General features: G+C 44.8%; 1 protein-coding gene across 3 annotated transcripts in view; it reads right to left on the minus strand.

The window, feature by feature from the left end:
* Positions 1–27,531, minus strand: part of LOC117466535 (partitioning defective 3 homolog B-like) — a 291,025-nt gene that overhangs the window by 74,449 nt on the left and 189,045 nt on the right. For all 3 annotated transcript variants that reach the window (XM_034109836.2, XM_034109835.2, XM_034109837.2), the window contains exons 20-21: positions 26,634–26,744; positions 26,145–26,507 (exon numbers count right to left, since the gene is read on the minus strand). In XM_034109836.2, coding sequence (XP_033965727.1) covers positions 26,145–26,507; positions 26,634–26,744 — 474 coding nt within the window. The remainder of the gene's footprint in view (positions 1–26,144; positions 26,508–26,633; positions 26,745–27,531) is intronic.

Consider the following 27,531-nt stretch of genomic DNA (forward strand, 5'->3'; position numbering starts at 1 on the left):
GCTTTAAAGACGGTACACACTGTATATGAATAGAAAGGGAGCATTTGCATCCTGCTGATATTAATCAATACAGCACAGAATGGTGCTTTAGAAATGTCAGTTACAGATGAATGTCTTAACCTTTTCAATGCAACAACCACTCTGTACGAGATTGAAAAAGGAAATAACCTTAAAACATTTGTAAACAACAAACATATAGCAATACATATATTAGTTATACAAAATAACGTAATTGAACTAAACAAAACATCACATTGCTACACAGCGCAAATCATTTCATCATCAAAATGCCCATGAGCGTAAAGTGGTCGGGCTGATGGTCCCTATGCCCCCCTGTGCTCTGACCAGCAAAATTTTTCGTTCATTATTTTTTTTTTGTTATATTTTTCATTAGTTTGACCAAAATAACTTGATTTAATTGTATTTAAAATAACATTTCAAATAAATAAATCCTTCGAATCTGCCTGTTCAGTTGCTGTTGGAATGTGAAGGGTTAAATGAAAGAAGCTCGTCTCTGCGAGTTACTGTGAAGACAGGAGCTGATTGGTGGTCCTGCTGTAAATGCACAGAGGGCCAGCTATAGTAACTCCACGAGAGAGTAATGTCAAATGAGAGTACAATTGACCAATCATATCTTCCCTCTATTTTCGCGGACTTTATGACAAGTTATGCACGCTGTGAAGTTTATGCCTGTGTATAAAGTGCAGGGTTTTGGAAAATAGCTCGAAATAAGGTCTGTGGAAAACGAACCTGTTAGATAAATGCACGTTTTGTTCAGCCAGATAATATCCACACATGTCTACCCTACTTTTATAACTTTCGAATCATAAATCTAATCGATAGATTTATGATTACCATACGTTCCTTCATGATGGCTCACTTCAGTGATAGTGATGACATCGTTGCGAAATTATTAACCGAGTCATTTTCAAGATTGAGTTACAATGATAAACTGGAGTGGCAAAGGATCAGCTGCATGACCCGCAAGTGCTTCATCCAAAAGGACAGGAGGATGGACTTTGTGTTTAAGTAATTTGATCATCAAAGGTAGGCCTAAGTCATTTTCAATGTGGGCTGCTGTGCGGACTTAATTCATTTTTAATTGTTACTTGGCTGTTGGTTCCCTGTCATGATTTTTATATAAATGGTGTTGTTTTGTGTGGTAGAGCAGGGGTTCCCAACCTTTATTCTGCCAAGGACCGGCAGATACATAACAAAAAAATCGCGGACCGGTTGTCAATTTTAACTGATTTTAACAGAGGCTAATTGTATGTAACAGCCTGAACAAATACTAGAATAATATGCATCCAAAACATATTAACAACGTTTAAAAAAGAACCGGTGTCGTTTTTTGGTTTTTCGAAAAACCGGAAAACCAAAGAAACCGACCAAACGGGAAAACAGATAAATCAACGTTTTGGTTTTGTTTGTATGATCTACGGATAATCCAGTGAATGCTGGGAAAACGAGGAGAAGGTGTGTGTGTGTGTGTGTGTGTGTGTGTGTGTGTCACGGGCATTTGTTTTCAGAAGATAGTAGGCTTGTTTGAGACAAGCGAGACCTGCGCAATTTCGATCAACGTCTTGCTAGTGCGTTGCATGATGGTTAGTCATTTTGGCCGACTTGCTCTGGAGGCTCGCCCACATGAGACTTTGAAATCTCGCGGGACAAAGACGCCCGCAGCCTTGAGAGCGAGGCGAGGCGGCGCAGTTGCTCTCCACGAGCTGCGGAAGCGAAATGCTTGATGGGAAACGGCTCGCTGGTATCTCGAGCTGAGCGCTCATTGGTGGTTTATACCACGTGCTGCTGATGAAACTCTCCAATTGGCTGGCAAAAGTTTGTTGTTGTTTTGTGTCAGTTTTACGTCGCCACATCCATTCCCATTTTTCATCATTGTTCCACAATGTTTATCATCATGAAATTAATATCTATATATTTTATACTATACTGCTTACCGTTTTCATACTTTATATATCTTAGCATATTCATACACACTGTTCATGCTGCTCACAGGCTGATATCTAGTGTATTCATACCCCACTGTTCATACTGCTCACAGGCTGATATCTAGTGTATTCATACCCCACTGTTTATTTATCATTCAATTCATTCTATATGTTATTCTGTAGATTGTGTACATTACTTTCCACTTCACTGCTTGTTGCACCTGGTTAGAAGCTAAACTGCATTTCGTTCTCTCAGTACCTGTAATATGTGCAATAACAATAAAGTTGAATCTAATCTTGAGCAGGAACAAATGTATTTACTTAGTACATATCTGACATTAACGATTAAACACATGTGTCCATTCTTTATAAATGCAAACCGAGTCAAGCCGACTCCGGAGGTGGCGATATGCACCTTAAAGTTGTTTGCAATCCGCCAAAAAACCGAGAGAAGAAGAAGAAGATGAAGAAGCCGTCTCCGACTTCAGGCGAGCTTTTTGAGACCTCCCCCGGCTGCGATCGGCTACTCTCGTCTACTTTCGAGGCGAGCCGCAACGCGTCTCAAACAAGCCTATTTTGTCCGACTTGCTCTGGAGGCTTGCCCACATGAGACGTTGAAATCTCGCGGGACAAAGACGCCCGCAGCCTTGAGAGCGAGGCGAGGCGAGTTGGCGCAGTTGCTCTCCACGAGCTGCGGAAGCGAAATGCTTGATGGGAAACGGCTCGCTGGTATCTCGAGCTGAGCGCTCATTGGTGGTTTTTACCACGTGCTGCTGATGAAACTCTCCAATTGGCTCGGCAAAAGTTTGTTGTTGTTTTGTGTCAGTTTTACGTCGCCCCCTCCATTAAAATGTTTCATAATTGTTCCACAATGTTTATCATCATGAAATTCATATCTATATATTTTATAATATACTTGCACTGCTTACCGTTTTCATACTTTATATATCTTGGCATATTCATACACACTGTTCATACTGCTCACAGGCTGATATCTAGTGTATTCATACCCCACTGTTTATTCATCATTCAATTCATTCTATATGTTATTCTGTAGATTGTGTACATTACTTTTCACTTTACTGCTTGTTGCACCTGGTGAGAAGCTAAACTGCATTTCGTTCTCTCAGTACCTGTAATATGTGCAATAACAATAAAGTTGAATCTAATCTTGAGCAGGAACAAATGTATTTACTTAGTACATATCTGACATTAACGATTAAACACATGTGTGCATTCTTTATAAATGCAAACCGAGTCAAGCCGACTCCGGAGGTGGCGGTATGCACCTTATAGTTGTTTGCAATTCGCCAAAAAACAGAGGGAAGAAGACGAAGCCGACTCCGAGCTGTCCGACTTCAGGCGAGCTTTTTGAGACCTCCCCCGGCTGCGATCGGCTACTTTCGAGGCGAGCCGCAACGCGTCTCGAACAAGCCTATTATGATAATGACGTTCGTTCCGGTGCACTACATCGAGATTAAGATTAAACTAACTTCTTATGGGAACACCCGCATATACCTATGGAGTTAGCCAGATGTGTGTAAATTACTGTTCATGGTCATTTGAAAACAAATGACGGTGTAGGACAGACACAAACACACCGAACACAGAGCTGAGCAGAGCAGAGCATATACACACACACATCATGCGCCTTGGTGACTGGACATCTCCTTCATAAAACTAATAAAAGGGGGAGTAATGCAGTCACTCTTAGTCTTAAGCTGTTCTGATGAAGGTAAACACAGTGAAGGCGGTGCGTAAAAAGGCACAGCTCTCGGCGCACTGGTGCTGCACTTCTCAGAGGCGGAGTTACACGTCCCGCTGCCTCCTGATGCTGCAGCCATTTCATGAAGTTAAGGAGATACCGCGAGAGTCCCGGACATGAATTCATAGATCAAGGCAGACTGGTTTACTCTCCTGTTTTGCCAATCCGGTGCTTAAACAAATAGCTCTACACCCCTGGCCGACAAAATGTCCTTAAAAATGAAGTCCGAGTTTTGAAATATATCTCAAATAATATATGCACTGCCATTTCCCCACATAAACATAACAGTCTGCAATCAAACGGTTGTCTCCTGTGCGCTCCTCTTCCTACATGGCGCACCGGTAACTTTCTCGTGCGCACAAGAGGCTGAGACCTTAGGCTGATCCGCCGAATCCCTCGGAACATTATAAAAGCCATTTTCAACGGTTTTCTGGTGAAAGATTAACTAGGCTACTGGATGATATCATATCACTGGTATAGGTGTGAAAATTATTATATGATAAAATATTTTTATATATTTATAATTCTGCAAATATTACCATAAACTCACAGCTATTTTGCGGCCCGGCAGTAACACCTCCGCGGCCCGGTACCGGGGGTTGGGAACCCCTGTGGTAGAGGGTCGCTGTCATTGATGCGTTGTGCACCCCGGGCTGTTGTTTTGATATTCCGCTGAAGTATACGCTGTGACGTAATAACTCTTCTTTTTTTTCGAGGGAAGGGGGGTCAGAGGGCCTACAGTAAAAAAAAAGAAAAAAGTCGGCTCGCCACTGGCACTGACCATGCCCATTTTTTTATTAAGACTTTTTTGAAATCTCAACTACTCAATCAAAAAGTTCTGAAACTGCGTTTTGCACAGTTGTGACATTACGAAAGTCACGAAAAAATTGGTCCGCAGACAAATAAAAAACAGACATATTTCACTTTTTTTGTAGTTCCCGCTAGAGTAGATGTCTCCAGGTTTACATTTTGTCATGACAAAACACACTGATTAAGTCTCAAAAACAATACCAGCGTCCCTGTCCATTCGACATTGTTATTTTTACAGTTGGTATCATCCCTTGGCATGACAATAACTGAGCAGAGGAAATTTAGTTGAATATTGACTGATGGTGACAAGAGGGAGTTGTAGTCTTTTCTTTCCGCACGTACACAAATGTGCGCTGGTTTGTGTGTTCTCCCCGGTGTCTAGTTGTGGTGTGGAGGATCGTTAGCAGCCGTGTCTTACAAGGATTAGGTGGATCACAACAGCGGACTCAGGTCAATGCATTATCTCTCTGCCTGCCTGTATCTAGTATCTTACTCGGCTCTCACACACATACACGATCACAGCTTAATAACAACTTAATCAATGTGAGTTATTTTCTGTCAAGTGTTGACGTGGATATTGGCTTTTACCTATATTATGTGTTGACATTGCCTTACACGTTTTCCTTCACTGTGACTCATTTAGTGCGGAGAATATTCACAGTTCTGTCCATTTTCCCTTCATCCTCTTACCCGCTCGCTAGCCTTCCCTCCACAGTTTATGCAGGTAATCATCTTTGCCGTCATTTTCATCCATACTTTGATACCATCCATCTATCCTTCCCTCCCACTCCATCTTAATCTCTTCATCGTCTGCTCGTCTCCATCCCCTCTCCCTCCATATCTCCCTCCCTCCTCATCTTCCTCCTCCTAATCTCCCAAGCTTTTGCAAGGCTCTAATTAGCTGACATCTCCGCTAATGAAGTCTGACAACAAAAGATCACCAAAGCTTGGCAGGTGGGTCGGGGGAAGGAAAAAGGAAAAGGGGGCAAGACTAGAGAGAGAGTTTGAAAGAAAATGTAACAGTGAGATTGTGTATGTGCTGTCAGGATGCTCCATTGCCTCTACAGGCTAACAGGAAGTGACACGTGTTTTTGAAGACGCGGCTGACAGGATATGACATTGCTCCTTGCACGGCGCCATCAAAGCACGGGGAGTAATTAGCGCTCTATTGACTGCCATGACATCAATCAGACTAGCTGTCTCTATGTGGCATTGTATCCTCATGATAGTCAGTGTGTGTGTGTGTGTGTGTGTGTGTGTGTGTGTGTGTGTGTGTGTGTGTGTGTGTGTGTGTGTGTGTGTGTGTGTGTGTGTGTGTATTGTACGGGTTGAAATTGTCTTGCATAACATTATTTAGACAAGCCCTCTGTGTGTGTGTGAGAGACAGAGCGAGGCAGAGCTACAGGTGGCAAATAGGCTGGCATAAATTAATGTAGGCAGGCTGTCTGGCTCAACATTCCCCTTTGACTCTAGTAGCCATGTGTGTGTGACTGAAGGCCGATGTGTGTAATGCTTCTGCCAACCACAATGGCAGTTGATGGAATCTCTCTAAAGCTGGATTCATACCTGACAAAAGCGGTGAACAGATGCCCAATGAGTCACAGGTTTGGATTGTTTAGTGATGAGTGCTATATTCAACTGGTTGAAATGTACATGATTGTGATTTATCCCTATTTAAATGTGTTTACACACAGTGTGGTACAAACTAATTAAATATATGCAGTAACAATGGCTTAGCTAGATTAATGCTCATGAAAACTAGCATAAAACACATATAGCCATTGATACAGTCCCTATAGTTCACAATAGTCAGTACACGTCTTCCTAATTAAACAACAAAAGTGGTTGTTTGAAAGGTATTAATATGATGTTTCTTCAGTTGGCAGGACAACATTGTTTGTAAGTACCTTTCTAGGATTCACATTAGCAATTTATGATTCATCTATTGGGGAAGTGTAGACATAAAATCACCTGCTTTTAGTTAAAGCAGTGTTAAAGGGTTAATATTTACCATCTGCCACAGTTAAAACTATTCTTTCTTTCCTTGTAAAAGTGGGAGTTTCATTATGACTGACGACACCTGCCATTGGGAACTTCCACTAAGGGATTTTGAGTACTTTAACAGATGTTTATTTCCCCGTCCGCTTTAGGACAGGTTTTTTCACTGCGTCACTGTCACAACCGTGCAAGAGTCAGTCATGAAAACTACCTGTTGTGTAGTTGAGATCAATGTAAAGGTAAGGTTTGAAGACTGGCGCTGTTCGAGCAAGGGCGTCATAAGTTAGGAGGTAGGAATCAGGGAAGGGCACTTTGGGCTCTTCTATTTCATACAGCTGGACGGATTTGGTTTCTCTTATTTTGGCAGAACAATACAAACAAAGAGATCAGGCTATATAAGAACCATGAATATGTTATATCAGAGTGGCGTTTCACTTTGTCCCAATTGTTGAAAGGGATATTTTATGTTATCGTCTATCCTTGGGGACATTTCACACTTAGCTTGACTTAGAATCTCCCTCATGATTTTAAGATGTACTTCAGTTGACCTTTTTCTCTCCAATGCTCTCATTCAAACTTCATCCGCCGGTTATACAAATATTTCCAGGCCATAGTTTAGATTAGATTTGATCAAGAATATTCACCCTCTGCCTTAGCAAGAATAATTTTACCAAACCAAGTATATTTACTAACCCTAACCCAAAAACATATACTTCAAAAATGTCTTCTGTGCAAAAAGTAATTGCACAGAGGCAAATATATACACTTTGTATGAATCATAAAGGTCCTTGCCAAGTATAATCTGATCACATACACACAAAATACAGAGCACACATGTTTCTTAGCTACAGGTTAATCCTGAATTTCTATTTCATTTCGTTTTTCAAGTCTCTAATGAATGACACGGGTAAAAGATTAAAACAAGTAAAGGAACAACAAGAAGGTAGAAGGGAAATAACATTGAGAGCTGTCCCTGAGCGTCCCTCAGCTTTTGTGGCTCAAAACTTGGGCGTGTCCTTTTGAGAGTTGTTATGCTCATGTGTCCTTTTACCGTGCGTGCTCCAGTGCGGGCAGATGTCCTTTGCATGGAATTTATTCTTCATTGAGAAGTACTTGTGCAAATACGAGAGGCGGAAATCATAAATGAGAGGAAGAGAGTGCAACGGGGGGGGGTACAGAAAGGGTATATTGAAGGGAAGGAGAGCAAGTGGGAGGAAGGGATGGAGCCGACGAGTGCCTCTTGAGAGCTTTCTCTTATTAGCCGCGCTGAATCACATGCTTTGAGTCCGGAAAACACACACTCTGGGCCTTTTCTCGTCTGCTCTCCATCTCGTGCCCCCCCAACCTCTTCCCATTCCTCTCGTCCTCTACACATGCTCTACTTCCAGCATCTCAATTCAGTCTCCTTATCTCTACTTTCCAAATTCTTTTTTAGTCGAATTTGCCCCGTTAGTCCTTGATATTCCCTGACCCCTTCCTTTTCCCCCTTGCATGTCCTCACTCATTCCCTATTTTCATCTGAATTATCCAAAAAGCATCCACTTAGCCCCTTTCCCCCCAGCTACCTCTTATTTTCTCCTTTTTTTCCTTCATTAGTTGATCCTCTTTTCTCATTCCTGTAATTATTTGAGTCCATTTATGCTTCCTTTTAGGCTATATAAAATGTACCTTCTATTCCTCAAATCATCCTTTTTGTGTTCTTTCTTTTTTTTAGAGCTCTAAACATGCATCCGTCCCTTCTCATGTTGCTCCTATTTTCTTTTCATTCTGTTCTTTTGTCCATTTTCTCTGCTTTCCCTAACCTTTATCCCCCACTTTCTCTCCAGCTTTTAGAATAAAATTCTCGCTTTTCTTCAACATTTCCTTCTGCTAATTTGTTCTTTCAGTTCCAAAACACTTATTCTAGCTCTTTCTTCTCCCTACCTCCCTTATATTTCACCCCTTTCCCCACTTCCTTTCTATAACTTCCCTTCCTCTTTATTCCTTATCCCACTTAACCTTCCATTTTACCTCCCTTTATTTCCCGAAGCACTCCACATTTCTCTCGTTTCCGCCATGGTCCTTGAAACGGCTTGCTTTTCTGAGTTTTTAAATATAGAAAGAAATTCCAAATCCCTTTCCAAACATTTGTTATAATATTAATATAGTTTGCTTACATATATAAAGTAAAACTAATTGGTTAAGATTAGATTGTGGTATTTGTCATAAGAAATCGGTTAGGAAATAAAATTGGCTATTTGAAATTGAAGCGTGTCAAAGGGCAAGGGGATACATTTGGCTATTTCACAAAGAGTCAATACAAATTGCATTAAATCCCTTAAAGGGGACCTATCATGCAAAATGCACTTTTGTACGTCTTTTATATGTGTCCCCGGTGTGTCAGGGAACTCACCAAGTGTCAGAAAACACAACCCTCTCTTTTCCATACCCAAATCTCTAAAGACGGGGCTGCAATGGATCTGATACAGATTTGAAAATTCTCTGACGTCAGGAACGAGGAGCTCCGCCTATATGGCCAACTCTCCACCTATCAGGGGAATGTGGGGTTGGGCAACGGCCGGCCATTGCCACTCGAAAGCGCTGGAGACGCTGTAGTACATATGCCGCTGTAGTCTGCCACAAAAGCAGCGAAGAAGACTTCCCATGCATGGTTGCCATGGTTGCCCTTCTGTTTATTCTCCGCTGTGGCTCTTTTTCCCCCTCCCGAGGCAAGCGTTTGCTCCCTTTGCTGTAATTCAATGCAATCCCTCCCCGTCGAGGCAAGCACTGTAATTCTCTCCGGTAGTCCACCAGCAGATGACAAACACCCACCTCTCCGCCTATTCCAAGGAACGAGGGGACCGTGCGGCAGAGTTTCAGTTAGATTTGTTTCCGCCGGTCAACATGTCCGTTAAAGTTTAAATCTTACGGACAAAATTAGAAAAGTGTCGGTCAAAGTTCTTCTTTGTTATTTATTGAGCTTTAAAACAAATGAATAACGACTCTATATAATATATATAAGAATAAAACACGGAGGACGGAGATCTCTTTTTCTCCCCCTCTTCTGACAGCCGAGCAGCTGATCTCAAAGCATGCTCCCCTCTCCTGCAGGTGGGCGTGGTCAGCTGCAGCTTATTTGCATTTAAGCTACGTCACAGAATCAGCCCCTGCAAAAACAGCTCTTGAAAGAGTAAATAGAGCGAAATGAGGCATGGCTAAAATGCAGGATCTGTTTGGTATTTTGAAAAAAAAAATTATATTTATATACTTTATATAGGTATGGCCCTACAATATATTGTTCAAATATAGCATGATAGGTCCACTTTAAGTATAAACTGAAAGGTGATTGAAATCTTAAAAAATCGGACCTCTAAATTAATTAACTTGCTGCAGTTATATTTCAGATCATTTTGTAAAAATGTGACCTTAGTTGTTCATTCACTAATGAGCTTTTCTTCTTGACTTTGCTTTAATGCTTATTTGTGGCAAAAACATGTCAAAGCTATTACATATGCATCCCACACATATACAAACCCACCCCACCCCATCAAAACTAATTACCTACAAGAACAGAGTAATGAAGAAAGCAGCACTCACACACACCAGCCTGGCACCCATTAAAAGCTCCCTTAGTGTGTGTCGGACGTGTGCAAGATAAAGACAGTGATTATGTATTACTGTGTAAAAAATGGCCTGCGTGTGTGTGTGGCCCTCATTGAGCTGAGAGAACATCTGATTAATTATCATGGAGGGAAGAAAACCTCTCCAGTGACTAGCCAAGCAATGCTCAAAGCTCATCTTACTCTCCTTTATGAGCTCCCTCTCAGTCTCTTGTGGCATCTATTTCATCATCCCCATTCTTAATATGCATTTTGGGAGCGTGTGTTGTTTCCCTTAATGTACTCTGTTAAGTAAGTTGAGCGCAATAAGCATGTGAAATATGATAGGTAAGGTACAATAAATGATAAATTAAGCAGTAGAAAGAAGTCTAGCCATTGTGACTCTACATCTTATCAGGAGTCACACTTAATAGTATCTAACAAGAAAACTGGTCAATTGCTATGCAGACGAAAAGCCTGTAGAGTGGAGTAGTACTCTAAATAAAGTAATAAACCTCCCAATTCCCATCGTGAGACTGACAAAATCTACGGCGATATAACATATATATTTTTTTTTTTAAACCTTTATTTAACCAGGTGGTCCCATTGAGATCATCGATCTCTTTTTCAAGAGAGACCTGTCCAACATGGCAGCAAGTACAACATGAACATAAAACAACAGAACACAAAAGGCCATCGTATTTACAGGGCTACATTTACATACCTAGAGACATTGACAAGTACCAACAGTATATTTATATCTCGCCCTGTCAATAAGCCTCACCTTCTTGGCAAAAACTGTATTGTTTTTGAAGTGGTGGAGAGACAATGCACAGTTTGACCCACTGCTGTCACCCATGGCCAAATCATATCTCTCTGTCCCACTGAGGTGGAGCTGGACTTTTTCGATGTCCGTCATTTTGACAGACAGGATCGTAAAATATCCGTCACAATCTATTATTAACCGTCGGGTCTGAACTCGCCACTAACGTGACGCGCTGACACGGGGGGGGGTGGGGGGAGAAAGAGAGTGGGGGGGGGGTTTGTATGCCCACCGAGATATGCATGCACCTCGCGGGAGCGCGCACAGCGTAAAGCAAAAACTCCCAGACATTTCAATGATCTGTACGGCAAAGTACGGTTTGGAAACTATATAATTTACTTATGGAGGGCATGAATAACACGGCATAACACCAGAGCCTCGCTGCGGGGAAACTTTGGCGCTGTTCCGAGTTTGTTCTAATCTGTCAAAATGACAGACTGCTTTCAGATTTTTCCGTCATTATTAAAAAGAATATTCGGTTAACAGCAACATCAGTACCAAGCGAGAGAGTTTTTTCCACAGCAGGGGATATTGTAAACGCCCAAACATCCCAGCGTCTACCTGGAAATGTGGACATGCTCATATTCCTAAAAACCTGTCTGATGATGCTGAGTGAGTGACTTGGTGAGTTTTACTAGTTTTCTTGTTCCAGTCTGTTACTGTCACTTTGTTTTTAAAATACTGCTATCCTACTAAAATGCTGTACAAATCAGATTTATTATTTAATAAAGAACACTTTCCAAGTAAAACATTTAAAAAAACATTTGTTTTCTTTATTATTCAATATCGCGATACACCGTACCGTGGACTTGTTACCGCAATATTATCGTACCGTGAGTTTTTGGTATCGTTACGTCCCTACTACATACTGTTAGTAAACATCATGAATTAATGCTTTGACAAGCCTGCAGACAAGACGGCAGGCAAACGAACATTTAAAATGTGTGTTTTCTGAATGGAGATCGGATCGATCAGGCTAAACCAGCGTTTCTCAAAGTGGGGGGCGCAGAGGCATGACCGGGAGACCAGGAGAAACAATTGTTTAAAAAAATAAATCATAATTTGAAAAATTATTGATTTGAAAATAATATGATACAGTACAAGTACGTCTGGGTCTCTGTGTTTCACTCAAGCTTGTCACTGTGTGTGTGTGGAACGAGCCATTTTGTGTGCGTGCATGAGCGAGAGAGAGAGAGAGAGAGTGCACCGGTACCGGAGATCGTTGTTGTTAGCTTCTGGTGCTAGCGAGCTACGCTAACGGATATAAGGAGCTTTTTCAACAACAAAGTGGAGGAGAGTCCTCTCCAGTCAGACTGGGAGGCTCAGTGAACCAAAGGACTCTCTCAGTGTTTAGATAGTTAACTTTAGTCTAAGTTATCTCAGTGGGTTTCAAACGTTTTGGTCACGATTAATGTAAACAATTATTTCCGAGGCACACGTTTATATGATCATTATAGTTATAAAAAAATAAGAGAATAAATGAAAAACGTCGGTCAAATAATCGATTATTATTCGCCAGGGCTGCCGAATAATCGATTTTGATCATGGTCAGTTTCTGGCAACCCTAGTTTGTACATGTTTAACTTTTGTCCAGTTTCTGAACAGATATGAGGAGCTGTGAGCTCTGAGTGCTAACAGCTAACGGCTGCTGTTTTGGTTTTCTGATTCAACATCAGTGACGGCAGGCTGAGGTCCTCAACGCGTCATTCAATCAATCAATCAATCAATCAATCAATCAATGTTTATTTATATAGCCCAATATCACAAATGTTACACTTGTCTCAGTGGACTTCACAGTGTGTACAGAATATCAGTATGACAATACGACACCCTCTGTCCTTAGACCCTCACATCGTACAAGGAAAAACTTACAGAGAAAACCCAGTTTAAAGGGAAACATGGGAGAAACCTCAGGGAGAGCAACAGAGGAGGGATCCCTCTCCCAGGACGGATAGACGTGCAATAGATGCCGTGTGTAAATCGGAAAGATAATACATTCGACTTAACATGTAATCGCGCCGCCCCCAAAATTGCATCGCGTCCGGTGTGAACGCACCAATGGTCTATAGCATAGATAAAGAATGTTGTTAGAATTTGTAAGAATTGTGTTAAAAATAACTAGTTGTAATGTTGATGTTAAATGTTGCTCTTGCATGAAGCTTCAGTGATAAGCCTCACAGTTAAAATGGCACTTTATGTTATCTGCTCACTGCAAGATGTTATTTTTTTCTTTGTTGTTGTTGCTGTCAACAAAATAATGTCCATTCACTCAAACAAATGGAAAATAAGCTACATACATTTAGGATTGTAATGAAGGAATGAATGAAACTTAAAATGATAGGTATGATGTAAATATATATATTTAGCATTTTTGACATGCTAGTTATGTTGTGTTCTTGGTTTAATCAAATTGGAAGTTGCACCAAATGATTTGATGTAATTCAGATGCAATTAGCCTACATACTGTAAAAGGCCTCAAATTGGAAGAACGGTCTGGGCTGTCTGTTTCACTCAATTCTGCAATAGGTAGATCTCATCTTTCACCAGGGCTGAGGTCGGGATCTTGGGCTTAAAAAGGTTGGTGACCACTGATTTAGAGCCTAACATTAGCAGTTTACATCTGGCAATTACATTTCCACTTTATCAACATGTATACATGGTGTTAATTTGTGGAGATTACCTGCTAAACAAAATATGTAAGTATCATGAATGTTTCTTTGCCAATAATCCTATTTTCTGCCATATTCCAAAATCCAAAGGAAACACACAATTGCTTTTTTTGAGGTGGCACTACGTGCTAACTTTCGGTTGGCCTAAAAAACGTCATCACTGCATCACTCTATCTGATTTAAGCAGTCAGATAATTGCAGCTCTCCCCGAAAAATAAGTTTCTTGCAATGGCAGATGGTTGGAAAAGTGGAAATCACTTCCAACACGTTTATCCTCTTTAGTCAAGCAGACCCAAAAAACAAACACATATGGAGAAACACAAAGGAGGATGTCGGGGGTTAGGGGATAGGGGCAGGGATGCAGTGTTATCAACGTAGCATATGTTTATTTCGCTTAATTTGGTATGACCACTGGAATGAAGGGCTAGTGTAAAATCGAGCAAGGTCCTTTTTGTTTTTGTGGCCTTAAATGTGTACTAAAATATGTTTGAAGAAAAAAGTAGACTGGCCTTCAAAACACAAATCTGATTATTTTGAACAACAATCTGACTACACCCACCTGTTGCAAGGCCACTGCATTTGATTTCAATATACCTTTTTGATAATTATGGCTGCATCTTGCTTTATATTTTCTTAGGTTGGTAGGACCTCGGCTTCCTTGATAAATCCACTTTGGCCTTTATGTTTCTTTCTTTCATTCTCCATGTTATTTGCTCTCTACTTATCTATCACTCCTGCGCTACAGTACCCCTCTATCTCTGGTGCTCACTCCACTCTGGACTCTCCAGACTGATTGTTCTCTAATTGGTGGAGTGCCAGATGTTGTGGTTGTTATGGTAACCTGCAAGGGGCACTTGGTCGGGTTAGGTAATGGTGGCAGTGGTAGTGGTTGGGCGAGAGTGGGAGGGGGCACCCACTCAAGAAAAACGGAGGGCAGCACTCATCCAAGGCTTGGGTGGCCACTTCAGAAAACGGACTCAGTGTGTGTGTGCGCGAGTGTGTGTATGTTTGTGTGTTTGACATCCTAACTACATTAGTTTTGCACATGCACCTAAGAGAGTGAAGAAGACAAGAAATGGAGCAAGTAGGAAAGATGGTGTGCATGTGGGATATATGTGCGTGAGAGCAGAGGGTGGGCAAAGATTTCTAGCCTTCACTTGACAATCTTCTAAAGAGCTCATCTGCATGCGTCCTTTTTTCTCCAAGCCTGATTCCCACTGCTACTTCCTTCCCTATGTGAGCCCCTTAGGCCCTCCAATCTGTCCATCTGTGCACAGGGATAGAGGAGATGCTGACGAGATGAACGAGGATGGACAACTGGAGAACGACTGTTTGTCTACACTAAGCTAGCTACATTTGAAAAGGCATCTTGTTTTCCCTCTGATTAGCGCTCTATCCAGACACACTTTTTGACCTCAGAGAGACTTTTGAAAACAGTCTTTATAGTTCGATAAATGTGAAGACGATGACATAAGCCTGGACTGGGGCTGCGTGGAAGTAAGTATACTGTAGGAAGACAGGATTTTCTGTCGGTTTCTATTCCAATCTGTGATCATTTATAAAAAAAATTCAATATAGCGAATCAAACATTTAAGGTGCTGTCATTCAGCGGCATCTATTTGCATTTTGCTAGATGACTTTCATTGATATCCCATGAAAACAGCACCCCATTGTTTCACATAAAGTTTTTAAAAATAGACACCGGATAGTGGAGTTTGCCTCGTCAAGGATGATGACATTACTTTTGTGGAAAAATTGAGCGAAAAGCATTTAGAGAACAATTAATAGACTAGATTATATTTTAGCCAGTGTGAGACACACTTTCACGCCTTCATGTATGCAATGCATCCTGTAATCTTTACCAAATGTGTGATTTCTGTCTGTGTGTCTGTGTGTGTATGTGGGTGTGTAATGGGTTTACTAAATTAGTCTGCATTAAACTCTTCGATGCATAAGGAATTGAGCTGGCGTTTCCCTTTAGAATTAAAGATGGTGGGCTGTATGAGAAGCAGACAGTGTGATATATTACAGTGCTGCATGGTTAAATAACTGTCCTTCTATAACGATGCTGTTTAAAGTAAGGCACTGATAACAAACAAAACCACACACACACACACACACACACACACACACACACACACACACACACACACACACACACACACACACACACACACACACACACACACACACACACACACACACACACACACACACACACACACACACACACACACACACACACACACACACACACACACACACACACACACACACACACACACACACACACACACACACACACACACACACACACACACACACACACACACACACACACACACTTTGCCTTGCTTGTATTGCTGAGTGTGACAATTCCTCCACACCGCGTGGGGTGCCGTCTGGTTGTGTGTGTGTTTTGTGTGTGATTGCAGGATCCAGCTGCAGCTGTTTGATGAGGCGCACCTGCCGGATGAGCTACACCTGTTGAAACAGGATATAGGAGGAGCCCAGCCGGTTACGTTTCTCTCACTCCTCTGGGAACTCTCTCTGCGCCAGCTTCGGGGACCTGATGCTGGTGTTTTAGTTTGTGGTGTTTAAACTAATAAACTATATTATTCTTACCTCTCGTCTCGCCTCCCTGCTTTATGTTACAGCCCACGAGCCGGGTTGTAACACTGAGATACTAGCAGATATGAAAGAATGAAATGTATGGGCTTGTTTAGCTATTGCTCAGACCCGAGTTCTAGAGTAGAATCACACAGGGAGCTTTACATGTTAAGGGGGGTGCATCAGTTGATACAGGGCAGACAGCATGGGTAAGAAAAGGGAATTGAGAAAAAGCATACTGCTGATTCGGAGTCAGTTTTGCTGTGTGGTTCTAACATCTTATGACCAGAAGTTAAAGGCAGATAACGAATAAAAAACAAACGATGGTGGTATAATCAGGCTGCATTCACATGATACGTGGTATACCAGCTCTTCTGCCTGCATTGCCAATGTGTGTCTATGAAGAGTGGTGCCGCCCAACTACCACTGACCTTTTGACATGCAACCACTCAAATGACTGCTGAATGAAGCGGCGCAAGCTAGCAAGGGAAGCAAATGTAGAAACAAAATGTAATTGGTTGTTTGGCCCAACCTTGCAGTGAGCTAAGAGCAAATCAGAAAGGTCTTAAGAGTGTACTATAGCTCCGAACAAGGCTGTTACCGTAATAAAATAATTATGTGGCCCAAATGTCCCAATAATCAGAGCAGCAGATCAGTTCTTCTTGGCCTGCACTACTCCTTTTGAACAAATATCATGAACAATCAGGCAAGCAGTTCATTTGTAATCTTGCTGACATACAGAAAATGAAACGATAGTTACGGCTGTAACTACGGTTCTATGAGTCCCGGATGACCGCCAGAGGCGGTGCTTTAGCACTGGATATGTCCATCGCGCGCATGCGCAGCTCGAGTACCAATAACAACAAAGACACCTGTGACCCACGTGACACCGGCTATATCAGCCGGTATTGTCAGAGGATCTGTTCCCCGAATCTTCTCGCGAGCATACAAGAATTCTGAGTGACAGGGAACTCTGGCGGTCATCCGGGACTCATAGGACCGTAGTTACAGCCGTAACTATCGTTCTATTTCGTCCCTACTGACCGCCAGAGGCGGTGCTTTAGCACTGGATGACTTATACCAACAATGTCATGAAGAATCCAAGCCCTTGCTCACCACTGGAAGCAGCGGAGCTCGGCAAAAAGACCACGCCCAAAGAATGGGGAGTGGCGACATTGACCTGATGACAACTGGAGAATGTGCCAGAAGACGCCCACGACGCCGCGGCGCAGATGGTCTCCAGGGGCACCCCAATATGTTGAGATGCTCCTTGTAGAGTGGCATCTCAGCCTGATGGCAGGGGGTGGCCACTGGCCCCGTAAGCCTGTGAGATGGTATCGACAACCCAGTGGGGCAGCCACTGGTTAGAGGGCCTAACCTCCTTTAGTGCCGCCAGGGCAAACTCAAGAGTTGCTCCTCCTGCCGCATACAGGCAGTAGCCTTGATATACGCCCTTTGGGCACCCCCAGGGCACGGCAACTTCGATGTGCCGTACTCCTGAATGTCAAAGCGTGCCAGCTGGGCAGACTGATTGAAGTGAGTTTGTGGAAGGACCCCGGGCGGGAATGCCACATTTGCCCAAAGGGCAACGCCTGAGAGTCTCACCTCGGGCATGTATTGTTTATGGAGAGGACATGCGACTCCCCGACTCGCTTCCCTGAGGCTATGGCAAGCAGAAATGCTGCCTTCGTGGGCAGCCACCTAAGCCCCACCTGGGCCAGGGGCTCGAAGGGAGGAGATGATAGGGCATCCGGCAGCAAGGGCAGGTCCCAAGCCGGAGCCCTCGGGGTGCCAGGGGGACGCTGCCGTAAAGCCCCTCTCATAAAGAGGGACACCGACCTGTGGCACCCCGCCGTGGCGCCGTCGACCCGAACATGTCGGGCAGAATCGCAGCCACATAAATTCAGAGTGGAGTGAGAACGTCCACTATCTAGAATGGACTGTTGTCTAAGCAACAATGTACATGCTGTCCCCAAGGAACACGCACATTCTTGCCCCCCAGTTGGGGTAGAAAGTGCATGAGTGCAAGCTGCACGGCCCGAAGCTCTAGCACGTTGACCCGGCGCGCACTCTGCTGGGCAGACCGCTGACCCTGAACGGTCCTGCCCTGCCGCACTGCACCCCACCCTGAGAGACATGCACCTATGGTGATGGTCTCCTGGCGGGATGGGATGGCGCCCATGGGCACGCCTACCAGGAGATAGGCCCTGCCCCTCCAGCGTGACGCAGAGTGGAGCAATGCTGCGACACCCTGACTTCCCTGTGCCTGTGCCACTTGGCGTCCAAGTGAAGGCTGTTCAGCCACATCTGCATGGGGCGCAACGACAGCGGCCTAAGGGCCCAGCGGCCGAGGCAGCTGCCAGTCTGCCCAAGGGCCGGAGGAACTGAATATAAGGCACCCTCTTGCCCGGCCCACGTGGAAGTAGGCATCCCTCGGTTGAGAAACACTCCACCTGTGCGTATGCAGTAGTCAGCATATAGAACGGCAGCACCTTCAGGAATCTGTTGATTCCTCTGAGGTCCAAGATCGGGCGAAATCCGCCGACTTTCTTGCTCACGAGAAAGTATGCCGAGGAGAACCCCCTGGCTAAGCAGAGGGTCTTACTGGGTTGATTGCGTCCTTGGACAAAAGGACGGACAACTCTTGGCCCAGAGGTAGGGCCCCTGCCGGATCGCTGACGACTGTCAATTAGACCCAGCCGAAGGCTAGGGGCCGGAGCTGCGGTCCGTACCCCTGGGTTAAGGTGAAAACCACCCAAGGGACGGAAGTACGGACTGCCCAGAAACTGAGCTGCTGCTGGGAAAGCAGCCGCCGACCACCCCCGGGATTTCAGAGCCCAGCCCCCCGGACCCTGGAGCCTCTTGGGGGGTTCCGGTAAGGCTCTGGGGCGCGAGGCCGCCTGGAAGGCGGGCGACATGGGGCACGAAAGTCATTGGGAGGCGGTTGAGTGGGCCGCTAAGACCTCTGCAGACCACCCGAGTGCACGCTGAGTGCGGCTGCTAGAGCGGCCCCTGGGCCTGCTGGGAGCGGGCACAGGTCTGCGAGGACCCGAGTGCTGCTGCCTGGTCTGCCTAGCTTGGGCGGCACACTCTAGTGCCTCCAGGGCAGCTGATCTAAACAGCTCCCCTTGCTCGACTGGTACGCTACGGAGGACTCTCCGTCAACCGAAGGACTCTCCGTCAACCGAAGGAGGTGCGTCAGCCGAAGGAGGGGCGCCAACCGAAGGAGGGGGGGGGGGGGGGGGCCAAGAGGCGACTTCATCATGCCCCTATCGGCAGCTAGCCGATCCACTTTAGAGGACAGCCTATTTCTAGTCCTTCTATTGGGGGGAGCACACATAGCCATCGCTCCCTCAAGTCGCCGGGAACGGCCGAATTGATCTGGAGGAGTATGTGACAAGGAGAGGTGTCTGTTGGCTGCTGCCAGACGTTCCACCTCAGTGATTCGAGCCACTCTGAGCACCCGAGGCATGCAGCTACAGCTCATGCAGGCGTTTACCGTGAGAACCTCCTTCAGATGCTCGAATTTCGTCCCCACTGACCGCCAGAAGCGGCCGAGGCAGGAGGGGCAGCGGTCGTGGCCGTCCTCGGGCTCAAGAGAAACCCTACAGGCGCTACATGAATGAACCATTCTGTAGGTAGCCAGATGCAGCGTAGCCGGGAGCGGGTGCGGGAACACAGCCTTCACCAGCTACCTGCTTAATGGAAAGAGTAGAGCGTTGCTGCTACTCGCCGAACAGAAAGAGGGATGTAATTACACCCACGTTACCGGTAGAGGGAGCGGGAGCGAGAGCACTGCCTTCACCTGGCTGGATTAATAAACATGGCAGTTCAGCGTCTACCAGGAGCGGGAGCGAGAACACTGCCGGCTGAGTTAGAGACGAATGCCAGATGCAGCATAACCGGGAGCGGGTGCGGGAACACAGCCTTCACCCGCTACCTGCTTAACTGAAAAACAGGGAAGTTCCGCGTCTACCAGGAGCGGGGGCGAGAACACTACCTTCACTGGTTGAGTTAGAGACGAATGCCAGATGCAGCGTAACCGGGAGCGGGTGCGGGAACACAGCCTTCACCAGCTACCTGCTTAACAGAAAGAGTAGAGCCGCGCCGCTACTCGCCCAACAGAAATAGGGATGTAATTACACCCACGTTACCGGCAGAGGGAGCGGGAGCGAGATCACTGCCTTCACCTAGCTGGATTAGTAAATAAGGCAGTTTACCAAGAGCGGGGGCGAGAACACTGCCTTCACTGGCTGAGCTAGAGGCGAGTGCCAGATGCAGCGTAACCGGGAGCGGGTGCGGGAACACAGCCTTCACCAGCTACCTGCTTAACGGAACCAGGCAGTTTAGCGTCTACCAGGAGCGGGGGCGAGAACACTGCCTTCACTGGTTAAATTAAGACGAATGCCAGATGCAGCGTAACCGGGAGCGGGTGCGGGAACACAGCCTTCACCAGCTACCTGCTTAACAGAATAAACAAGGCAGTTTAGCATCTACCAGGAGCGGGGGCGAGAACACTGCCTTCACTGGTTGAGTTAGAGACGAATGCCAGATGCAGCGTAACCGGGAGCGGGTGCGGGAACACAGCCTTCACCAGCTACCTGCTTAACAGAAAAACAAGGCAGTTTGGCGTCTACCAGGAGCGGGGGCGAGAACTGCCTTCACTGGTTGAGTTAGAGACGAATGCCAGATGCAGTGTAACCGGGAGCGGGTGCGGGAACACAGCCTTCACCAGCTACCTGCTCAACAGAAAAACAAGGCAGTTTGGCGTCTACCAGGAGCGGGGGCGAGAACTGCCTTCACTGGTTGAGTTAGAGACGAATGCCAGATGCAGTGTAACCGGGAGCGGGTGCGGGAACATAGCCTTCACCGGCTACCTGCTTAACGGAAAAACGAGGCCGTTTGGCGTCTACCAGGAGTGGGGGCGAGAACTGCCTTCACTGGTTAAGTTAGAGTCGAACGCCAGATGCAGCGTAACCGGGAGCGGGTGCGGGAACACAGCCTTCACCAGCTACCTGCTGAACGGGAAGAGTAGAGCGGTGCTACTACTCGCCGAACAGAAAAAGGGATGTAGCTACATCCGCATTACCGGTAGAGGGAGCGGGAGCGAGAGCACTGCCTTCACCTAGCTGGGTAAAATAAAGAAGCTTAACAGTATACGCAAGACGTTAGCCGAGCGGCTGCTGCTAACGATCAAGCGAGATCAAGTCAAATAACACACATGTTTAAGACCGGATAACTAGATTCTAAAGAAGAGAATAGCACAGAGCCGTAGTTACAGCAGTAACCATGGCCAGGGCTCACACGGCATCTAACCGTAGTTACAGTAGTAACTCTGGCCAGTACATACACGGCATAGAGCCGTAGTTACAGTAGTAACTCTGGCCAGTACTTGCACGGTTTGGAACCGTAGTTACAGTAGTAACTATGGCCAGTACTTACATGGTTTAGAACCGTAGTTACAGTAGTAACTATGGCCAGTACTTACACAGCATAGAGCCGTAGTTACGGTATTGCCTATGGCCAGTACGTGCACGGCTTGGAACCGTAGTTACAGTAGTAACTATGGCCAGTACTTGCGGCTTAACCCCGTAGTTACAGTATTAACTATGGCCAGTACTTACACAGCTTGGAACCGTAGTTACAGTAGTAATTATGGCCAGTACTTACGGCTTAGCACCTTAGTTACAATAGTAACTGTGGCCGGTGCCTAAAAGTGTCAGCCAACGGCTGCCCACGAGACAATATAATATTGGGAGGATGAAATCCTCCTTAATGGCCATACACGCAGAGCACACAGCACACAGTGAAGATTGTTCTCTGCATATCGTCCTAGTGCTAGGAGTCTAGTACTAGGAGCAGTAAATACAACGATATCGCGCTACTGCAACCATACCATGCGTTTACCGGGAGCGGCAGCGAGAGCACTGCCCTCACCGGCTGAGTTAAATAATGAAGCTTAACCGTACATGCAAGGTGTTAGCCAAGCGGCTGCTGCTAACAATCAAGCAACCAAGTCAGAACACAATGTTAAGACCAGATAATTAGCTTCTAAGAAAGAGAACAGCCCGCATTGAACCGTGCCTGGTTACAGTAGTAACCGCACATGCCGAGCACACAGCACCCGCCGTGAAGATGTTCTCTGCATATCATCCTAGTGCTAGGAGTCTAGTACTAGGAGCAGTAATACAACGATCTAGCGCTACTGCAATCAAACCCTATGCTACAGGGAGCGGGAGCACTGCCCTGAGTTAATAGTTAAGCTCAACAGCAAGGTGTTAGCCAAGCGGCTGCTGCTAACAATCAAGCGACCAAGTCAGAACACAAATGTTAAGACCAGATAATAGCTTCTAAGAAATAGAAAGTACTTACCTTACTTTCTGCATCTAAACGAAAAAACGGGTTTAAAGTATGACCCTCTGGGCTTCCATACTAAATTGAATGAGGGACGCAGCCAAAGCTGGGACTCAAATGCTAATGATAGCTCAGGCACAACGCCACAAGCAGAACTTTCAAAAGAGCATAAGGGCAACTTTATGGGAGAGGAAGCGGGAACACTGTCGTCACCAGAAAGTCTAAGCCACAAACAATAAGACGGTAATCAGGACAACTTGGCTGGGAGCGGGTGTGGAAACACAGCCATCACCAGCAACAAGCTGACACAAACCTGTCTGTCGAGGCTCTGCACAGCCGGCGCAGCTCCTGGAGGACGCGTCTAACGACCCGTAGCCCCGACTGTCAGTCGCGAAGCTTCACGCGGCCAGCTGTTTGCAGAGAAATCCCTCAGATCAAACGTTCAAACCTGAACGCTGTAGGCTACGAAAACGTAGCCACGGTACCCTCGCACAGCGAGAAGATGAAAAGGAACAGATCCTCTGACAATACCGGCTGATATAGCCGGTGTCACGTGGGTCACAGGTGACTTTGTTGTTATTGGTACTCGAGCTGCGCATGCGCGCGATGGACATATCCAGTGCTAAAGCACCGCCTCTGGCGGTCAGTAGGGACGAAATAGAACCAACAAACCAAACAGGAAAACAAATCTCCTTAAGAGGAAATGGTTGTTGCAGTAAGAAGATAAACATTGTGCAACAAGCAGCCAACAAAGAATCTACTAGATGGTGAAAGTTCAAACCAAACTCATTATGAAGTCTGCCAAATATTTGAGCTGATCTTTACATTTGAATAAAAACCTACTAAAAGTTATTAGTTCCACAGACTCTGCAAACTTGTATTGGCTTTGGCTGGATGGTTGGTTTAGTTTTAATATCCATGACATGCTTCCTAACCGAGAGCAATCCATCTATATATTTTATTTAGTCTGCATTCACACACACATGCACACAACTTTGTAAATGTTTGGCTCCATGTTTTTGTTGCAGCATTACTCCTAATGTATAAGAGTGTGTGTTGGCTTTGCCCTGCTGAGGTGCTGATGGAATGGAGTCCTTTGCGATATTGTTTATCTCCGTTTCTCCACATGCACAACGGGGCTCTGGCCTCCCTTGACGTACAGGAACAGCAAGCCAAGCACACAAACGCACACACACACCTACACACACCGCTGACACAACTGCATTCTTTTTTTGGCACCATCGATTACTGTCAGCCAATACCTGGACTTGCTTCTGTCTGCATCATCAGGTTTCAGGAAGTGATGATAAATGAATAGCACTGCCAGCACTGCTGTGGCCATGGATAATGGTTTCTATAAAATCAAGACATTCTCCGACTCCTGTTACTTCTTACATCGACGGAACATTTAAGTTAATGCATATTGGTTGAATGTAACTAAGTAGCAACAAAAGCTACTAATTCATCTGCTGCAGTTAATTATGAGATTGCTGAACAGTTATTGTTAGAAGTTAGTGTATGAAACTGAAACATTGGCATTACATATAAAATAAACATGTGATGCTTTGGTATTACATATAGTAAACTGTCTTCGGTGATAGGCTTATTTAGTGGTTTAATGACGTTTATTTGCAATAAACTTAGTTGTAACCCATTCTGTTTTTTTTTAGCAGTTACTTCACTAAAAAGGTCTACCCTGCAACCCAAGGTCAACTGAGTCTTGGAATTCCATAATAACATAGTATGTATGCAGGGAGGAAACACTATAAGAAAAATACTGTGGAAGAAAACATCTCAATGAAGCCTGGAAGTGTCCATCAAACAGGTTCACTTCCCCACATGAAGACAGGTACAGACATAACGTGTGGTTGTGTGTCAATATCTGTACTGGTAGATATATTGAAGAGTAAGTGAGCTGTGACTGACATAATAAAGGTAAGGAGTAAGGATTGAGGAGCTGAGAGGAACACATTGAGCCCTGCAGTGATATTTATATTGGACACACACACACACACACACACACACACACACACACACACACACACACACACACACACACACACACACACACACACACACACACACACACACACACACACACACACACACACACACACACACACACACACACACACACACACACACACACACACACACACACACACACACACACACACACACACACACACACACACACACACACACACACACACACACACACACACACACACCTCAGTGGGCATGGGAGTACACAAGCTCTCACACTGAAGCTCAAAGCAAGCACAAACAATTCAATATTTCCCTTTTTGTCTGTCTGTCTCTTTCTCTCTCTTGTTCTCAAACACACACACAAAATGGCCTTTGGCAGATAAACTTGAATAAGACAGCTGATGGGAAAGGAGAGGGAGAGAAATATGGAGCATCAGCACGGTCATACTGTAATACTTTAAAAGTAAAGTGGGAGGGAAGAAGAAAGCAGGAAGAAACCTCAGAGCTTTCAGCCTAGGCCTAGCTCCAGGATGTGATGCAAAAAGGCAAAACTCATAGTTTAGAAGATATTCTATATGTTCCTACATGCAGGACATGGTTCAATCCTACCATTAGCACTGCTCTGTTCTGCATTGGCCACTACTCCCTCACTGTGAATGGGACACCAGTTGGTTGTTCCTCAACAAAAACACCACTGTTAGCTATACTGGCTTTAAAGTGGTGGAATGAGCTCCCTATTTATATCAGGTCTCACATCTTCCCTTTCAGACTGAACATCAACATGTTTTAACATCACATTGGCCATTAAAAAAAACAAAAAAAACAAGTCAATACTTCTCTACGAGGCACTTAAAGGGGCCCTATAATGCTAATTTCCAGGTTAATGTGACATGTTTCCATGCTTTGATGTTCAAAAAGTTCTTTATTTTTCTCATACTGCCTGTGCTGCAGCACCTCTTTTCACCCTCTGTCTGAAACAAGAGTCTGCTCTGATTGGTTAGCTGCTGTGGTTGGTCAACTGCCTAAAGATGGTCTGACCCTTAGCATATCACATACAATGTGTTGGAGCGCTAGCAAATACAAGTGCATGTGGTACATAGTGATGTACAGACGAAAACAAAGGAGTCTAATGTAGGCGTTTCAGGCAGGGGGGGGGGGGGAGTGTGTGGGAGAGAAACTCCCTGTGGAGGGAACTTTGGGATTGTTGCCTTTGCAGACCATTTACATGCACAGAAACCTTTATAGCACACTACAGGAAAGAGAAAAAGCCCCAAAAGCATAATAGGGCCCCTTTTTTAAACAGGGTCTGCCTTGTTTGAAGAAAATATACTTGCAGGAAATGTCTTTTCTGAATGTGTATCCTAATGGTTGATTGCACTTATTGCAAGTCGTTTTGGTTAAAAGTGTCAGCTAAATGCCATATAATGTAAAGTTATAATAATAGTTGTTCAACAAATTGTTCCAAACTTACCACTGTGGGTTGAACTGATGAACCAAACCATTACGATCATGTGCACAATCTACCCCCTTCAACTTGTTTTGTCAAACTCCTGAGAGTGTGACAAAAAGTGAGTTTGCCCTGAGAAGGTCATGGTGCCTTACCTGTCGTTGGCAGTAGCAGAGACAGGAGGAGATGTAGTTCCAGCTCCCCTCGGTTTATTGACTTTGGCGTACAGCCTATCGAGGGGGTCGTCGTCAGGGATGGCTCCAGGGTCGTTAACGTGATTTGCATGTCCTGGGAAGACAGGAGGGCCTTGGGGGGGAGGGTTGGCAGCATGGGCGTGTTGAATGGTACTGTAGGGAGGTGACTGAGATGGTGGCTGCGGCAACGGAGCCGTATCACGGTCCCTGAAGGTCTGTATTCGAGCGTAGTTGGGGTCTGCGTCATCATCTTCAAATTCTGGATAGGATGTCCCGCCAACTTGCTGGTCTCTGGGCCGCAACTCAGGATGCCCCGCCTCGATCCTGACAGAGGGAGGAAGAGTAACACGTCTAGAAATGTTCTTGATATGCAAACGGAAAGAGAAAATACGAGTATTCTGGCAAAATGTAAAGCACATACAAATAGTGATCATCATCAAAGCCCCCCACCTTTCTCTCTCGTCTTTCATCCTCTCGAGCTCATGATCACTCAGGACGTCTGACTTCTGTCGCTGTAGAGCTGCTTTTGCCTCCTTCTTCTCATCTTTTTTCTTGCCAAATCTGGACAGAGACAAAAAGACACAATGAATGAAATTAGAGAGAAACGTCATAGTATAATAATTTAATATGGGAAGTTTAACAGCCGTAACATGATGTGGTTCTGTTGAAGCAGATGAGGAACAAACATTGACACACATGGATGTTATTACAAAATGTCCTCTCCATTAAAGGCAGCTCATTGTGGAATAGCCTCCCAACTGAGATATGGGATTGTCCCACTCTCCATAGTTTTAAAGGTCAACTCAAAGAATGGTTGAGAAACAAACAGACGTGCAATCACCGCTAACTGCACTTTAACACAGGGGTATCTCCTCTTGCACTTTTCCATCTCTTGTTTCTCCCCTTGCACTTGCATGTCGTTGCTGCTATATTGTATTACCATGTGATAAATACTTGTGTATGCTGCCCTTGCTCTTTTAATCTTTTTTGCATATCATGTATTTGTTTTTGCTATGTGTATACTTGTCATGTTCTTAAATGTTTTATATGAGGGACTGCTGATGGAAATTAGCTCCAAGCTAAAATCCGGCATATGTACACTTGACGCATTTTTCACTGTCATGATTATTTTCAGGTTTCATATTTTTATTTAGTGCCTCTACTGGTCTTTATATTTATATTGCTCATACTGCCTGTGCTGCAGCACCTCTTTCACCCTCTGTCTGAAACAAGAGCCCACTTATTGGTTAGCTGGCTGGCTCAGCTGTGATTGGTCAACCACTTAGAGATGTCCCGCCCATTAGCCTATCACCTACAATGAGTTAGAGTGCTAGCCAACAGAAGCGCA

This window comes from Pseudochaenichthys georgianus, chromosome 21 (assembly GCF_902827115.2).
Source record: "Pseudochaenichthys georgianus chromosome 21, fPseGeo1.2, whole genome shotgun sequence".
Lineage (NCBI taxonomy): Eukaryota > Metazoa > Chordata > Actinopteri > Perciformes > Channichthyidae > Pseudochaenichthys > Pseudochaenichthys georgianus.